This window comes from Mycteria americana, chromosome 6 (assembly GCF_035582795.1).
Source record: "Mycteria americana isolate JAX WOST 10 ecotype Jacksonville Zoo and Gardens chromosome 6, USCA_MyAme_1.0, whole genome shotgun sequence".
Taxonomy (NCBI): Eukaryota; Metazoa; Chordata; class Aves; order Ciconiiformes; family Ciconiidae; genus Mycteria; species Mycteria americana.
Window position 1 is genome coordinate 59010619 of NC_134370.1, and position 15619 is coordinate 59026237.

A 15619-nucleotide genomic window follows, 5' to 3' on the forward strand; every position below is an offset into this window, starting at 1 on the left:
ATCAGACAGAAGAAGATGGAATTTATATGAGAAATTCCTTGATTCCTCCCCTGCACCTTCTTAAAATGACCCCAGTTTACCTCTGGGGATCCCCTATTTTCTAGCTCCCATTTCTTCTGACATACTACATACATTAGGACCTCATTACTTTCCTCTGTTCCTCCCCAGGCCTCACATCCCTCTCCTCCTTTCTGGGAGTTCCCCAACTCTTTTCCATTATTTCTTCTCTTCCACTGTTTTTAATGCTCCTAATTTCCCTCTTCCCATAGCTGGTTCTCCATTCTCTTCCACATGCCAGCACCTGCTTGTACATTAACAGGCCCCTTGGGATACTTGAGGACACCCATCACTGCCCTCATACAAAAGTTTACCAAGCTTGTATACTCAGACAATAACCTGCATGAGAAGCAGTACTTGTGGATGTTGAAAGACTGGTATTGGATCAAAGTTCCATTCTCGGAGACATTTTCGGCTATGTTTGAGATACTGGTGCCTATAACTGTTACAGAGATGGTTAGAAGGGTATTAAGTAAAATTCTTTGCCCCTTGTATTGAAGAAAGAGGCAGAAGTACCTTGATTTGACATTGCAAAGACCCCTCTGGAGGCATAAGAAACAATATTTCCACAGAACAAAATATTTGTAATGGAATAAATGGCAGCTTTGGGGTTTTGTAAAAGTTTTGTGATCCTGCACTTCCTCCTCCTCACACTGAAAACTGTGTAAATCAACAACTATAACTATCAACTACTCCAATATCAGAAAAGAATTAAGATCACAAAGTCAAGCACTCTGAATTTGGGAAATACCAGAATTAACATTGTTCATGTAACCTTACTTCAACTTGTGCGTACAGAGGTGATCTTTCTTTGCATTAGCACGTATTTTTTTCCACAGCTGTACAACTGGAGACTCTTATAAAAGATATCTTCTTATTGCTGTTGAAGTAATGGCTATCAAAATCATGTTGGTATTGGGGATCACTGATAAAACCTCACAATCCTCATAGAGTCTAAGAATTGTAACAAGCCCCTGGATTTTAGGATACTTTAAGAGAGCTGCCTTTTCTTCCACAGGCTTCTCAATCAAGAAAAGATATAAAAAGTTTTAGTCACCAACAGGAACAATCAGGAAGGGGACAGCCCATTTACTCAAGCAGAAAAACTAATCTGTAACTCAAGATTATAGAATACATGTTAAATTTGATAAACTATTCACCAGAGACTTTTTAGAGACCAAGAATTCATACCAGGCATTGCCAATGTATTGTTCATGTCTAACAATGCTATGAAACAAACAAATAAACAACGGCATGATCTTCAGAGAGGAATTTTATTGAAATGTGGTTAACTAGCAAAAAACTGCTTGTCAAAATTCTTAAAAAAGCTTTTCAGTAACTTTTCTTAAGTATTTTGTATCTTCTTATTCTGTGGTTTTCAGAATTTAAAAAAAAAATACTTGTTCAGTTGACTGCCATGTCAAGGGACTGCCACATTCTGTACCTCAGCATGATGTAGTTCAGCACAGTAACTTCAGTGGGAGCTGATACACCTACTCACTGTGAAAAAAGTTTCCACAAAACCTTTTGTTTCTGGGGGAACAAAAGGGATTTGGGGTTTTGTTGGTTTGGTTTTTTTTTTTTTTTTTCATTTAGAATGTAACTGGAAAAATCAGCCTGGTGTATGTATATTTATAGAATAGATATGAAAAGCATTTTTCAGGGTATTGGTTATTTATGAATTGTTTTATGGACTTACTATTTGTGGTCAATAGCCTCCAAAATCACATTATTTCTACTGCCTAAGTGAATAACTAGCATTCTTAGGAACAGCTATTCCTCAAACTTCTTTTTCACCCATGTGCCATAGTTTTTCACCCATGATGTACAGGGCAAGGCAATCTGTACCATTTAAGTCCTTGAAGCAAATGGGTTGTATTCATACAGTCTGCTGACAAAGTCAAGTCAAAAAAAGTTTTCTGCTACAGAAGATGTCTCTGTTGCAGTAACATTGCCAAGTATGGCAGAGCCAACAGGGATGCAAGAGGTACAAACTAGACATATGCTGCAGATGCGCTCAACCCAATATCATAAAAAGCTGATAAGGAAAAGTTACCACTCCACTAGACAAATTCCTATGAGGGAATCAAGTTTTCCTTCCTCTTTTATAGGATTAAAAAGTTTTGCTGCCATGGGGAAGAAGGGAATACACAGATCCCTTAGTCCTAAGCTTTTTTCCCCCCTCTCTTTCTCTCTATCACCTCCCAAATGGTCTGCATTCCAGCTTCACATAACAGTAATATTTAGGTTTGGTTGGAGAATATTTTAGTTGCAATGGACAGCCTTTGTCAAAAGTAAGTGTGAAAAACTAGCAACTGGAATTAATCTTAAAAGGGTAGAAATTATTTCAGTAATGTGATAGTTATGATAAGCAGAATAAGCCAGGAGGAAAGAGGCAGATCAGAACAACATCAATTCTGATTAAGATCTGTTTCAAAGCCTGACCTTCATCAGTTGCTGACAAAATTCAATCCTTGCTGATGCCACAAGCCAGGCCAATAACCATCTAACAGAGCAACAGCTGCAGCGGGAGACATTTAAGCTCTTGGAAGTACAGCTGTTCACAGATAGAAGGGATCACTCCTTCAGTCTACAGAACTACATGGACAGAGGAGCAGGATGGTGCTATATACTTGCAATATAAACTATCTGGTAATCCTCTCTCTAGGCATCTTTATATTACAGTCAGTTTGAAATCAATAGTGTCCCATCTTGCCTAACTCTCTTGCAGGGGCTCTGAAAGAAACGCTGCAGTTTTGACATAGTCTCAATTTGCCCTGCTACTTTGAATGCAAAGGTATTTTGACACTTTCTTTTCTTTTTTTTATAATTAGAAAAACTGGTTCACCAGTCCATGCCCACACTAGATGCCTCGGGAATGACGCCGAGATGCTTGTTCTAACCCTGCACTTGATATAGTGAACTGCACTCAGATTCCTAGCACTTTACATCCTCCTTTCACACCCTTGCTAGATTATCAAATGACTATTCTGGCCTGAATTTACATAGATTTAGTAGGATATCATGGACTTCATTATCAGTGAGTGAGGGAATGGAAAAAGTGAGGAAATGTGGTGGAGTGCACTCCGTAAACCAATTACTAACACAGATTCTCTAGTAAAGGCACCCTTTTATTAGATTCCCTCAGTTCAGCAAATGCTTATCTACCATTCAAATGGTAAACAGCTGGAAAACCTTACATTTTTGGGACTAAGTGGTGTTCCTGTCTCTGACAGATTGGTAATAAATAATGCAATCATTACAGAGAATTGCTCTTGTTCTGAATCTACTGGTGAGTTTTTAACACTCTACAAACAGCACAGCTTTGCAGGGGAACAGGGCACTTTTCCCCTACATTATTTTGCTTTTAGAACATGTGTAATAATAGGCCATATAATTAGCTGAAGGTTAGGAAAGGTCTTACTCCAGCTGTTTCCTAAAATCAAATATTAAATACACAGTAGTAATCCAGTAGCATTTCTGCCATATACAGTCTCACATTTTGTTATTTTGCATTTGTTCGTACTGATTATACCAACCTGCTTTATTGCCTACTTCGTATAGAAAAGAGCAAGTCACTGAAAAAATGTCTAGTTAAATCTCAAGACTTAAGACACTTCCAAACAACATAGAATCGTAGAGGAGGAATCCACGTTAAACCTCAGGTGAAATACTGGACTTGCTGAAGTATATGGAGATGCCAAGAGCTTACTTTGATAACATTGGTTTGATTGTGTCTGTGAGTATGTACTATGATACAGACTTTAATTTTTATCGTCATTCTTTTCTTCACAAGTCCCCTCCCTGATTTAATGCACGAGATGGATAACTAGCATTTTGTGCCTTTTGAGCGTTTTACTTCACAGCATTAATAACGTTTCAATGTAGAGTGTGTATATGTGTGAACCTAGGTTTTTAAAACTCCATCACAGGAGAATTTTTACACCTCAGTATGCAATAGGGGCACTACGTTTTGGATCTATCATGCCTATTTAATTGGACAAACTCACAGCTGTAGAAGGCAGCTGTAAGCACACAGAGGCACCTAATATTTTGGGCCACGCCAAAAGATTTGCAATGTAGGCCCATGGGCAGCTGAAGAAATTGCTTCTCTGTAAAGCTTCATTTCACTTTAGGATTTTAGAAATGTTCCTGGTTTATTTTCCTTGTTTACTGACCCACGACCTCCATGCTTAGGTCCCTGTCCCTTCCTCAAATTTCCCCAGTTCCCTTTCTGAACTTTCTCTCTTCAGTGCTGGCCTCTCTCTCCTCTGCACATTACTGGGAGTGCCCAATCCCAATCTCCTAATTAAATCCTAGTGCTCTCCCATCCAAAGCATTTTTCCCCAAATTCTGACCAGTTGCTATCTCTTCTTTTTGCACAGCCAGCTCACTTTCAGATGAGTTATAGACTACCTTACACAGGTACGTGTAAGGTTGCCTAACACTAAGTGATATTGCAAGTCCTTTCATTATGAACAGGTATGTATCTGTGTAAGATGTTAAGTCATGTGCCATTATAATTGCTGTACATTTTTACTAATCCTTTTAACAGTCTTTTCTTTCTGACTTTAACTGGTAGCATCTTTACATCAGAAAATGCAGTGCTTAGTGCACTGCCATCTAACTAGATGCCAACAGGTAGTTACTGGAAGTCTACTAATAATTTCAGCTTTATTGTGGTTTAATCAAGGAGTGCAACTTGTGGTGCAAATCGAAGAGAGGACCATATAATTTGCACAGTCTAGTTCTTTTCCATGACTAGATTTTAATTAGAGATATAAAGAAATATTTGAGTAAGAGGATAATTTTCTACTCTCATTCTCAGTCAACCTTTGTTCAATGAAGTATATAGGTAGTACTAGCAGATCAATGAAGCCACAGTTTCAAAACTATAAAAAAAAAAAAGGCTGAAAACTGTCCTCCAAAATCTGCCTTCAGGTGGTCTCCAATTAGAAGGAACTAAAATTGTTTTCTAAGATTAAAAGAGCAGCAGATAGACAGGGTTATAATGGATCTATATTATCATGGCGACAAAGCTTTATTCTTGCTTCAGATGTTATTCATAAATTATTTTTTATATGGTCCATAAAACGTTTAACCACCGAGTAAATGACAATAATAGTTATGCTATAGGTGGACCTCTGTGAAGGGTTAAAAATGGCTAGCTTGTTTGACCACTTAAAAAGAAAAGAAAAAAACACAGAAGTAATTTGCATAATCCAGTCTTGAATTATACACAATATTCATACCTATGTATAGCTACAATCTGAGTTAAAAGCTAAACATGAATATGTTATTCTATATTTATTTTTACTAACGTAAAATGTAATTATTGCATGTAAAGTCTGAGGGACAATAGTTTTCTGCAAGTTTTTAAGAAGATACTTCAGCAAAGTTCCACAAATATAGGTCTTAAAGCTGATTCTTATCCAACCATCTGTGTATATGAAAAGATGCTACACATTCTTTTATTATTTTTTTTAAAGAATGTATTTAACATCAGGCAGAAGAAATCACTACATGGTAAGTAGTGATTTTGGTAAAAGTAGAATTTGCATACAAATGTATGGATCACTTCAGAAAGAGAGACCTCTGAACTTCATACCTGGTAATAAACAAGATAAACAAGAAAACAAGTTCTCCTCAGTATTTTCTCATATAATTTCTCTATTTTTTGTATCACCACCAAAAATGTACTGTTACAATGCAATTTTGCAACGACATCTCAGGTTATGATAATCACAGTCTGAGCGTCCTGATGTCATCAGAAGTAGGATTCCCTGAAGCTGAGGGTTATCAAGCTATGAATAACAAGGAGACCTATCATAACCATATGGTGGGCAAACTCCATTCGGAAAGGAAGGATTCATCTGACTGCCATTGCATTCTTTTTTCATTCTCTCTTTCAAAAGTCAGTATCGTGATACTCCATCGTCCTAGTGAAAAAAGCTTTACCTTTTAAGTTTATTATTGACTGAGCTAAGGTATTCCCAGCCTTTGTTTTCCCTAAAATAAGCTATATAAAAAAACATTTGCTGTAGCCAGTTAACAAAAAAGGAAGTTGTTATACAGTTGTCAACTATTTGATAGTTTGGTTTTGGGTTTGGGTTTTTTTTTTTTTTTTTTTTTTTTTTTTTAGTATCTACTGCATCCTATTCCAATTTTCCTGTAGATTTAAATCAGCTCAATATGATCTGGATGAATAGGAGGAAACAAAGAAATGAATGATGTTTAAGGGATCTGTTTTGACAATTGCTAGGAAAAATTTATTGTTGTCTTTTCAATACGATTTTAATAACCCATACCAGTTACCAAAAAGAAAAAGACATTCTTATAGTCAGGCAGACAAAGGATTCATAATTATGGTTTTTAATCTTATGTTTACACTTAAGTTTACAACCTAAAAAGATAAATCCAAACTGAAGTGCATATTCCTCATGTCTCTTTTGTTTTTACTGCCCTGTTAAAATGAGTTTATTATGCATGCATGTTGTGCTGTTTTTCAGATATCGATGCTGACAAAAGATTTGCACAAACAGCAGCGCTTTTCTTGTATCTTTTGCATGTAGCAAAAGTCAACCCTGATCTAACCCTGAGAGCAGGGAGCTAAGGATAAGGATTTAACCATGAGAACATTTAGCACCTTCACATCTGCGGAATTTTTTCCATAGGACCTTCCAATCCCATTTTAGCTATTGCCACGGGTTATTAAAACCCAACATCTTAGGTTTAAAGTCTGATACAGAGATTTTTATCTTCCTACTGTCTTAAATTCTGAAAGTTCTGGAAGATGTTCTAAAGCAAATTTGAAATGGATCAGGAAACGAGCAGCAGAATGATAGTTTCGTAGCAGGTATGTGTTGCCCTGAGGGCAAGCTGGACAAAATAGAGGTTTTAAAAAAAAGTCACATTCATGACACAATGCCAAACCTGGGCGGTACATATTACAACAGGCCAGCCTGGAGATGAGGAAAGCATGGATCCCTATAGTCATGTTTTCATCTAAAAGGGCAAAAAGTAATTTCCTATGTGAGGGAAAAGGGAATAGACTTTATTAAGCTGTTTCTATTTGAAGAGGAGGCCTATGCACAATCTTCATATTGGGAAGCAAAGTGCTTGCAATTAATTTCCACTTTTTTCTTTTCAGCACGTGCACTGTAGCAATGCTGTGGACAACTGTCTATCGACTAGGAAGCAGGAACCAGTGCATGGGTTAACGTAAAGGGGGCAGGTTTAAATATTGAAGGATGGCTTACAGCATGTGTATTTTGCACATTTTCATGTTTCATGTGGTCCTGATACCTTAACACATTTCTTCAAGTAGAATCTCACCAAAGAAATGCAAAATCACTAGCATTTTAGGTGGACAATTTCTATATAGCATTAAGGACTTGCTTGGGATTGGATTTGCAAAGCCCTGGGCATGCACATTTGTAAGCAGATAGAAGTGCAAGTCAAGCTAAATCTTCCATAAAACTAAACCAGTTCAATTTGAGAGAGATATTAGTTATACTTGGTTTAAACAGAAGTGGGTTGGATCATTCAAGGGATCAGAGATTTACGCAAAGAATCCTGACTTGCATATGCAGATCAAGATGGCATCCTTTCATTAAAAAATAGGCAGTTGTACTTCTTGTATAGCAAGACATAAAACTGTATGATTAAATAAAACTGCAGTTAAAGCATTGTGGAAAAAAGTTATTCTATAATTAGAAAACGTGAGGATATGAATGTTACCAGCAGTAATTAAAGATTAACTGCATTGTTCACTGACTAAACTTACAGCTAGTGCCTTATTTAAACTGCTTTTCATTTCTTCTAAATACAAAACTTCATAAAGATCTGAACTGAAGCAGCACTTAAAAACCACACTTACAGCAAGTATTTATTTTTTCAGAGCCAAGAGAAATACATGCCTATGCCTGGACCATGAATAGCTCCAGCTTTCTGGAACCAAAAACTAAGGTATGTTATTTTTTCTCCTGTTACTAACTGTCAGGAACAATAAGTTAGCAAGGAAGAAGAAAAATTAAAAACAGTATGAATCCAAAAGTGAAAGTTGGTATTGCACATAAAAGACCCAGAATATTTACAAAAACACTTCTACTTGCATCCTACTTTGCTGAGTAAAACACAGATTACCTTTTATCCTCGATTGCTTTCTTTATAATACACAACAGATAAGCCTTTTGAATACCACAAATTTTTTTCATTGCTATCATTCTGAATTCAGACTGTGGAATGGATCAGAGAACATACTGATATAAACCCAGCAAATGTACTGGCAAAAACCACAACTGGGATAAATCACTTCAGTCCCCACTTGTCAGAACAGTGGTCATGGGTTGACAAGATACAAGTCAAACTAGAAATAACTGTTGTAAACTGTGATTACAGCTAACTTAAAGAAAGCCACTTCTTTGTGTATCTACTGCAGGCATCCAACCTTTGAAAGCCCTAAGTGCCATACCTTTCATATCGTTAAGGTGCATATATTGAGCCTTTTGCTGAACTAGGAAAATTAGGCTGAGCCACCGAATATGGGGAAGAGCTCAATATGCTGAAATGGAGATAATGATGAGAAAAGTTGATCAACTTTGGACTTCGAGTGAAAATGGTTAAAAAAAGAATGCAAAGCGAGTGACAAATGAGATTAATCCAAGTGAGCGCTGAGAAGGAAGCTGAGGATGTTAAGGAAGGAAATTACTCATTTTCTGTGTTTATGTATAGGAAAGGCTAAGTAACACAAGGTTGCATGGTGCCATACACCCTTATGCTCATTTTGTACCACTCCAGTGAAAAACCCCAATTTACTTATGTCCCCCTCACCACAAGGTGGCATGTATGTCTTCCCTATGATTTTTAACTGCCTCTACAGTTTACTTCATTTTTAAGAGGTAACTGTTACCCATTTCTACCCAGAGGAAGGAGTGGGGGTGGGATAAAAGCAGGGAATGATAAACTGCATTATATTATGAAGTATAGACAACTAAAGGTAAGTAAACTATTCTTAATACATGGATTAATTCCAAACTTTCCTTGTTACTATTATTTACTAAAGGGTCTGAGGGTCTGTATTCACATAAACGGTGTGGAAGTTAAACAGAATAAGGAGCTATTGAAAAATTTGCTTCGGTATGTTTTACAAATACATTCACCAGAAACTCAACAGAATTTAAGAGTGAAATGGAACATGGATTTTGGATAGCAGACTGGTGCCAAAGTTGGAAATCAGCATATAGAAGCAGAAAACCAGGCATATCTACCCATTATTTTGATTCTCTGTATTTTAAGCCTGCTGGTCACCCATTGGTTGGTATGCAGTATAAGGGTTTTTCTTGCATTGCTGCCACTTTTCATTCTCGTGTTGTGAGTTTCAAGAACTAATAACTATGTACGCTAAGGAAGGCTGTTCCCTAGTAGCAATTTCTCCTTCATGCTGATAAAGGTTGTGTTTGAATGTCAGACTGAAACATCCAAATATACATTCTCATTTTCACCTAGTGGCTGATCAAATAAAAATCTCAGTGATCTTCTGTGCAGTTGTTCCTCTTTTCAAGTCCATGATATAAAAATATACTGCATGATCTATAATGGCTACAGCACACCCTTCTCACAGTACCTAATGGACCCACATATTTCATACGTCCATCAGAAAGGCACTAAGCAGACTATGAATCCACCAAACTGCAGACGAGATTTGAAAGCAAACTGAGATAAGTGTGTGAGTACAAAAGACAGAAGGAGGAATTTTTTAGGTCAGTATTTTTCTGTCCTTAAATCAAAGCACAGAAACACTAGCTAGCATGCGAAGCAATTCTATCCACACACCACAGAATATATGTTTTTAGAAAGTAGATTCTTGGAGGTTTAAAGTATAAACTATGTACATAGCTCCCTCTGATGACCATTGGACACGATACAATGCAATTCTCCTTTTATTTTTGTTCGTGCATTCAACTGACAGCTGACTGGTTAAATTCTAATTGCTTCCAAGTGAGGTCAGCAAAGGTATTTATCGAAAAGGACTGAACAACAGGCTCAACACACACATGCACGCGCACGCATAAGTACATACACACCATCTCTCCAGCGTGTTGATTTATGGAAACAATTATAATTCTGGTGGAGTCTTTCTGAGCTGAGAAAGTTTGTAGCTACAGTAGAGTGTCTCATGTTGCAAAAAGCAGACAACAGAAATGGAATACTTGGGTATCCAGCTCTTATCAACAGGAACAAGTAAGTTATCTGTCCTTTACAAGAACAGTCAACAGTTTCTAATAGCTAGTAACTTTTATCTTCATTTGTATATGCTAGATGCTAAAAAAGCATTAAGAAAACTATTTCTATTAATAAACTGAAAAGGGTAGGAATAAAAATACAGGGCTAAGACTATGAGGTCTGTTTTGAAATTTGAACTAGAGAAAAGTTATCTGGTAGATTGTGCTAATAGTGAATATATAGGTATGAACTAATCAGCAGAATTTTACTATGCATGAGAAAGTAGTTCAACTGAATCAATAAGGGATTTTTGGAAGGACTTAAAACCGAAGACAGAACTATGTTTACAATCAGTTTAAATGTCTGTTTATGTAAAAAGTTGTGAGAGATATCTATTGTATATACATTTGCATATTTTTAGAAATCAGCTTAGCATGTCATACATTTATGTATAGTACTTTTCAGTAGCATAATGTATCCTTGCACGTTTGTAACAATTGAGTATAAAGACTTATACATGCACCTTTTCTCACAGATCTTTTACTTTCAGTGCAAGCAGCAAATTCAAGTAGTACAGAAGGTCACGACAACAAAGGTTTTTATAACTTGTGTCTTTAAAGGATATTCTGACTGAAGAGATATTTAAGAAGCTCTTCTATTTCGCCATTAACTATTAAGGAATAACGATCAGAATTCTAGAAGAGGGAACAATCTCATTTAAATGAATCTGTAACTCGTAAAGACAGAAGGCAGGTCGGTGACCTAAGAGCAACAGTCTACTTGAGATTTAGTTTTCATTATGTTGTTCATGAACACCCAGAACACTGCACTATAATGCACAAATGGATACTGACATGGATCCTGCCAATTTTGCTCTACAGATCATACTTTTACATTATCTTTCTAATGGGCACTATATCTTTAGCTTGCAATGACATGACTCCAGAGCAAATGGCTACAAATGTGAACTGTTCCAGCCCTGAGCGACATACCAGAAGCTATGATTATATGGAAGGGGGGGATGTAAGAGTGAGAAGACTTTTCTGTCGAACTCAGTGGTATATGAGGATTGATAAGCGAGGCAAAGTAAAAGGGACAAGAGAAGCAAACAACAACTACAGTAAGTAATATTTTTGCTTTTCCTACTTCTAAGTTTTTAGAAATTTAAACATCATTGTTTCCTACTCCTTGATTTATAGTAATTTCGAAAGAATTTTGTATAGAGTACTGACCATTGTATAAGACAAGTTTTCCAATTAATCCTACAGCAGGACATTTGTTATTGATTTTGAAATGCGTCATTTTAAATACTACACTGTAGATCTGCTAATGTATTAGTTACAGCTGGTAACTATTAGCAAACAGAGAGCCTATTTTAACAAGTGAATTAAGGTTGTAGGTATGAAAATGTATAACCATAAACTCTGCTCATAAAATACTTATGAAACATTAAACCACATTTATATAGTCCACAAACTACCTAAAAGTTTGGTGTGTTTGAGTTAACAATTAAAACATATGCAATACTAGAAAGTTCAATGGAAAGAATTATGTAAACTCTCTTGCAAAATCTTTTAGATAGTTTGCCAAGCCAGGAACAAAATCTATTATAGTTTCTGCAGTTCATTATTACAATGATCATGATGCTGAAAAAATATTCTCTCCCCTTTCTTCCAAAAACATGACTCATCTAGAGAGAATGGACATATAATATTTTGCAAAGCTGTACCAAATACAATTTTTGAAATGGCAAAAGATTTGTTGTACTAATCTGTATTTTTCACACAAATACCTATATATCTTCCATTTACACTTGAAGGCACCAATTTTACAGTCGCCGTTTTTGCCACTTTGGTGTTCATGTTATTAAAAATACATTGTTTATTTAGAGAAATATGACATCTACTTGAAAAGACATTATTAAGATACAACAGGAAAACACATAGGATAATATGGCATATTTCAAAACAAAATTATAAGAAAAGGAGACAGAGACATGCTGGTCTAGTGTTTATAGTCAACTGAAAGGACAAATATATTTCCAAGGATGCTATTAAATGCAGTTTTAATGTACATATTACTGTGCTTTTCATAACAGCAGCAGCAAAAGAAATCAATAAATCAAATTTCAAGAACTGTTAGTGTGATTCAGATTTCAACTGAAGTTGACTGCTTATTTTCTATAAGAACAGCACTTTTGCATGCTAAGCACTTGGCTAGTGGGCTTCATAATTTATTTCTTTACTTCATGACTACATTAAGTGCTTGGCAACTTGCGTGGTTAAAACTTCATTGACTAATGTTACTGTTTCTTTTAGAATTTGTTTCCATATGTCTCCTTTCTTCCTACACTATTACGTAGTGAACAACCATATTCCTCTGAAAGACAACACATGGCCAGCAGCCAAAGAAATTATTTGGTCCATATTCAAGAAGACTCCCATTGAGTTTCAGGAGGACATTGCTACAATAGAGATCCACAGGGCTAGTTTCAAAGTGAAACATTGCTCCCCTAAAAATCACTGGGAAAAACTGTCACTGACTGTTGAAACAGTTTCTTTTACATTTTTTCAGATAAGTGAATATCCACTGTACCAAATTTTTTCTGTTATTATTTACAAACACTTTAAAGAGATTATGACAGCATATAGAGCTTAATAATTATATAAATTTACTTTTTTTAGTTCCACGCTGCTTAAGTAAAAACTTTGTTAGTAATTTAGCATTATTTAAAATTCAAGTAAAGGTTCTCAATTCTCTGCAGGATCCCATGCTGCTGAAGCACACTAATGACACCCTGAAACGTTCTGTAGTGAAACCATTAGGGAATATCAGATCATCTTGCCCCAAAGGCAATCCATTTTCTTGTAGTTTTCTGAACAGCTTTATGAATATTTAGTGATGGTAACTAACTATTTCAAGTTACAGAAAGGCAACCTTGAGTCGTTAAACCTTTACATTTATATTGCAGTGAAAAAAAATTTGAATTCTTTTTCTGGTAAATGCAGCAAGTATCAGGAGAAAAAACAATCAATACTTGAATGGTTTATCGGATAACTGATGTGCACTATGATGAACTGTTTCCAATAAATTTAACTAAAGTATGTGGGAAGTCTCCCACCATCTTAAGTTTAAGTCTCTTGCTGTAATTTATCTATTGTATACTAGGAAATAATAGCAAAATGCTTTTGTTGGACAAGTAGAATAGGGAAATATCCTCAAAGAGGACTGGCAATACGTGGACACTGATGAATTGGATTTTCTGAGAAACTAAAAAAATTAGTATTGTGAAAAACTTCTTTTTTGTCATACCCTCTATTCAACAGAATATGTAAGAAGCCTTTTTGAAGATGTGTTTATGACTCTATACTGAAACACCCATAAAGAAAATAATATAATATGAGGGAAAAAACAAAACAAAACAAAACAAAAAAACCCCACCTGGACTAATACATTTTCCCTAAGCAAAATTTTTAACATTTAGAAGACTAAACAGGCTATTTTTATCCAGGGTCTCTGAAAAGCATGATTGAAAAGTCACACCCATTACAAAAATGTATTAATCTGGGTGTTCAAATATTCTTGTTCCCTGATTTCCAGTTCTGAAAGTTAGTAAAAAGTAAATCAGACCTCAGGATGGAATCCCAGAACAGTTGCAGTCAAATTAATCAATGGGTACGAAAAGTGTTGCTCTGAGAAGTATCTTCTTATTTTATTCTAATTTTCCACTTACATAATAAATAAAAGGAATCCTTTTCCCTTTTGAATCACTAACATGTGCTACTAAAATGAAAAGAAGAAAAAATTGACATATTTTAACTGTCATAACTTAGCTTCATAACGGAAGCTGCATTGACAGTTTTGCAGACAGTCAACTACTTGTTTACAGGCCATGAATTGTGAAGCATGAATAATGTGAAGAGCAATCTTCACATTGAGAAATGTCTGTAGAATGATAACTTCATCATAACTTTGGCAAGTGCCAAAATTCACAGAGCTTCTCTCACCAGTTGAGACTATAACTGTAAGAATGCCAAGACGGTGAGGAATTAGGGTCTTTGTATTTCAAACTGCTCTAGTAAGTTACGGAATAAAATATATGTACACATCCTATGAAAGTAACAGCAAAAATAATGAAAGTGTGAACATTTCCTAAGATTTTAATTCAAAAGCCACTGTATTAAATGTATGTGGATTGAAATTCCATTACAAAATTAAATACTGAACCAAATCCTCACTCACCAATTGTAATGAGTCTGTATTTATCATTCGTTTCAAAACGCATTAGAAGCTAACTGCTTAGTCCAAGAAATACGTGTGTACTGTTTCAGTGAAAGCAAATTGTTGAATCCTGTTTACAACAGTGATGACCTTGTTAGGTACCCGAAGAATGTTATTCTGTGCACATTTCAGAAAGCAGTAGAGCCTTCTGGTGGACATAAAGGTGATAACTCAAGAGTAAACTAAGCAAATCAGAGGACAGTGACCTCCACTAAGCAGAGGAAATCACTTTGCACCTGACAGCTTTGCTTTCATTCTGAAAACTAAAAGGCAGAGTGAGAACTGAGAGTCACATACTGAAAAACTAAAGCAAGAATTAGGAAGCAGCCAAGAGATGAGGTCACCCGGAAAAATCTGACATTATTCATAAAAATTTTTCTCTTGACAATCACTTATTATACCTTGTCCAAGCCTAAACTATATGCTTTTTGTTAAAAAATAAATTTTGCATCTTGTTCATGTAAAATAATCTAAGTGGGCACACAAAACAGGCTTTTTGCGTTCATGATTGTAAAAAGTGAGAGTGACTGAACAAATCTTGGAGGCAATACGGCAATTTGTTAACTCTTTATCTTTGATAGAAAATAAATCTCTCCTTATTACTGCTTACTCCTTCTTTCATTTCAGTTTATGTTTATGAATTTTGCCAGATTTTATTTGATTTTGTTCAGAAAAAAAGGCAGCAAAAATCAGAGTTTATTTTGACTCTATCCAAGAGGATTTACAACTACAACTGGATGATGCTTTAGGACTTTCCACGCTCTGTTGCCTTTGGAATCTCATTTTAAAGACTTCAAAGGGTCTCTTAGTTACTAGAAAAGCCTTCCCGGAACCTGAATCCTAAGATGTCTGATCCTATCATATTCCATGTGTGCTCTAAACCCAGAAAGTGCCTATTTCCTCTTCTTTTCAGTGGATAAAGCCAACAAAAAAAAAGTAAAAAAAAAAAAAAAAAGATAGTCTATTGAGATCTTGGCACAAAATGGCTGAAATCTTGATTAAAACTTATCTTGGAAAACTACCTCTGTTTTTATCAAAATCCAACAAGTCATAGTTT

At 35.6% G+C, this 15619-nt stretch overlaps 1 protein-coding gene and 1 long non-coding RNA gene across 3 annotated transcripts in view; one reads left to right on the plus strand and one right to left on the minus strand.

Annotated features, from left to right (window-relative positions):
* LOC142411719 (uncharacterized) overlaps positions 1 to 15619 on the minus strand; it is a 91170-nt gene that overhangs the window by 34291 nt on the left and 41260 nt on the right. The gene's annotated exons all lie outside the window — the stretch shown is intronic.
* Positions 10145 to 15619, plus strand: part of FGF7 (fibroblast growth factor 7) — a 30626-nt gene continuing 25151 nt past the window's right edge. Inside the window, exons 1-2 of one of the 2 annotated variants that reach the window (XM_075504194.1) lie at positions 10145 to 10299; positions 11207 to 11401. In XM_075504194.1, the coding sequence (XP_075360309.1) occupies positions 10260 to 10299; positions 11207 to 11401 (235 nt within the window). In that variant the 5' untranslated portion in view covers positions 10145 to 10259. Of the gene's footprint in view, positions 10300 to 11115; positions 11402 to 15619 lie in introns of those variants that run through there. The other variant, XM_075504193.1, reaches the window with a different exon arrangement.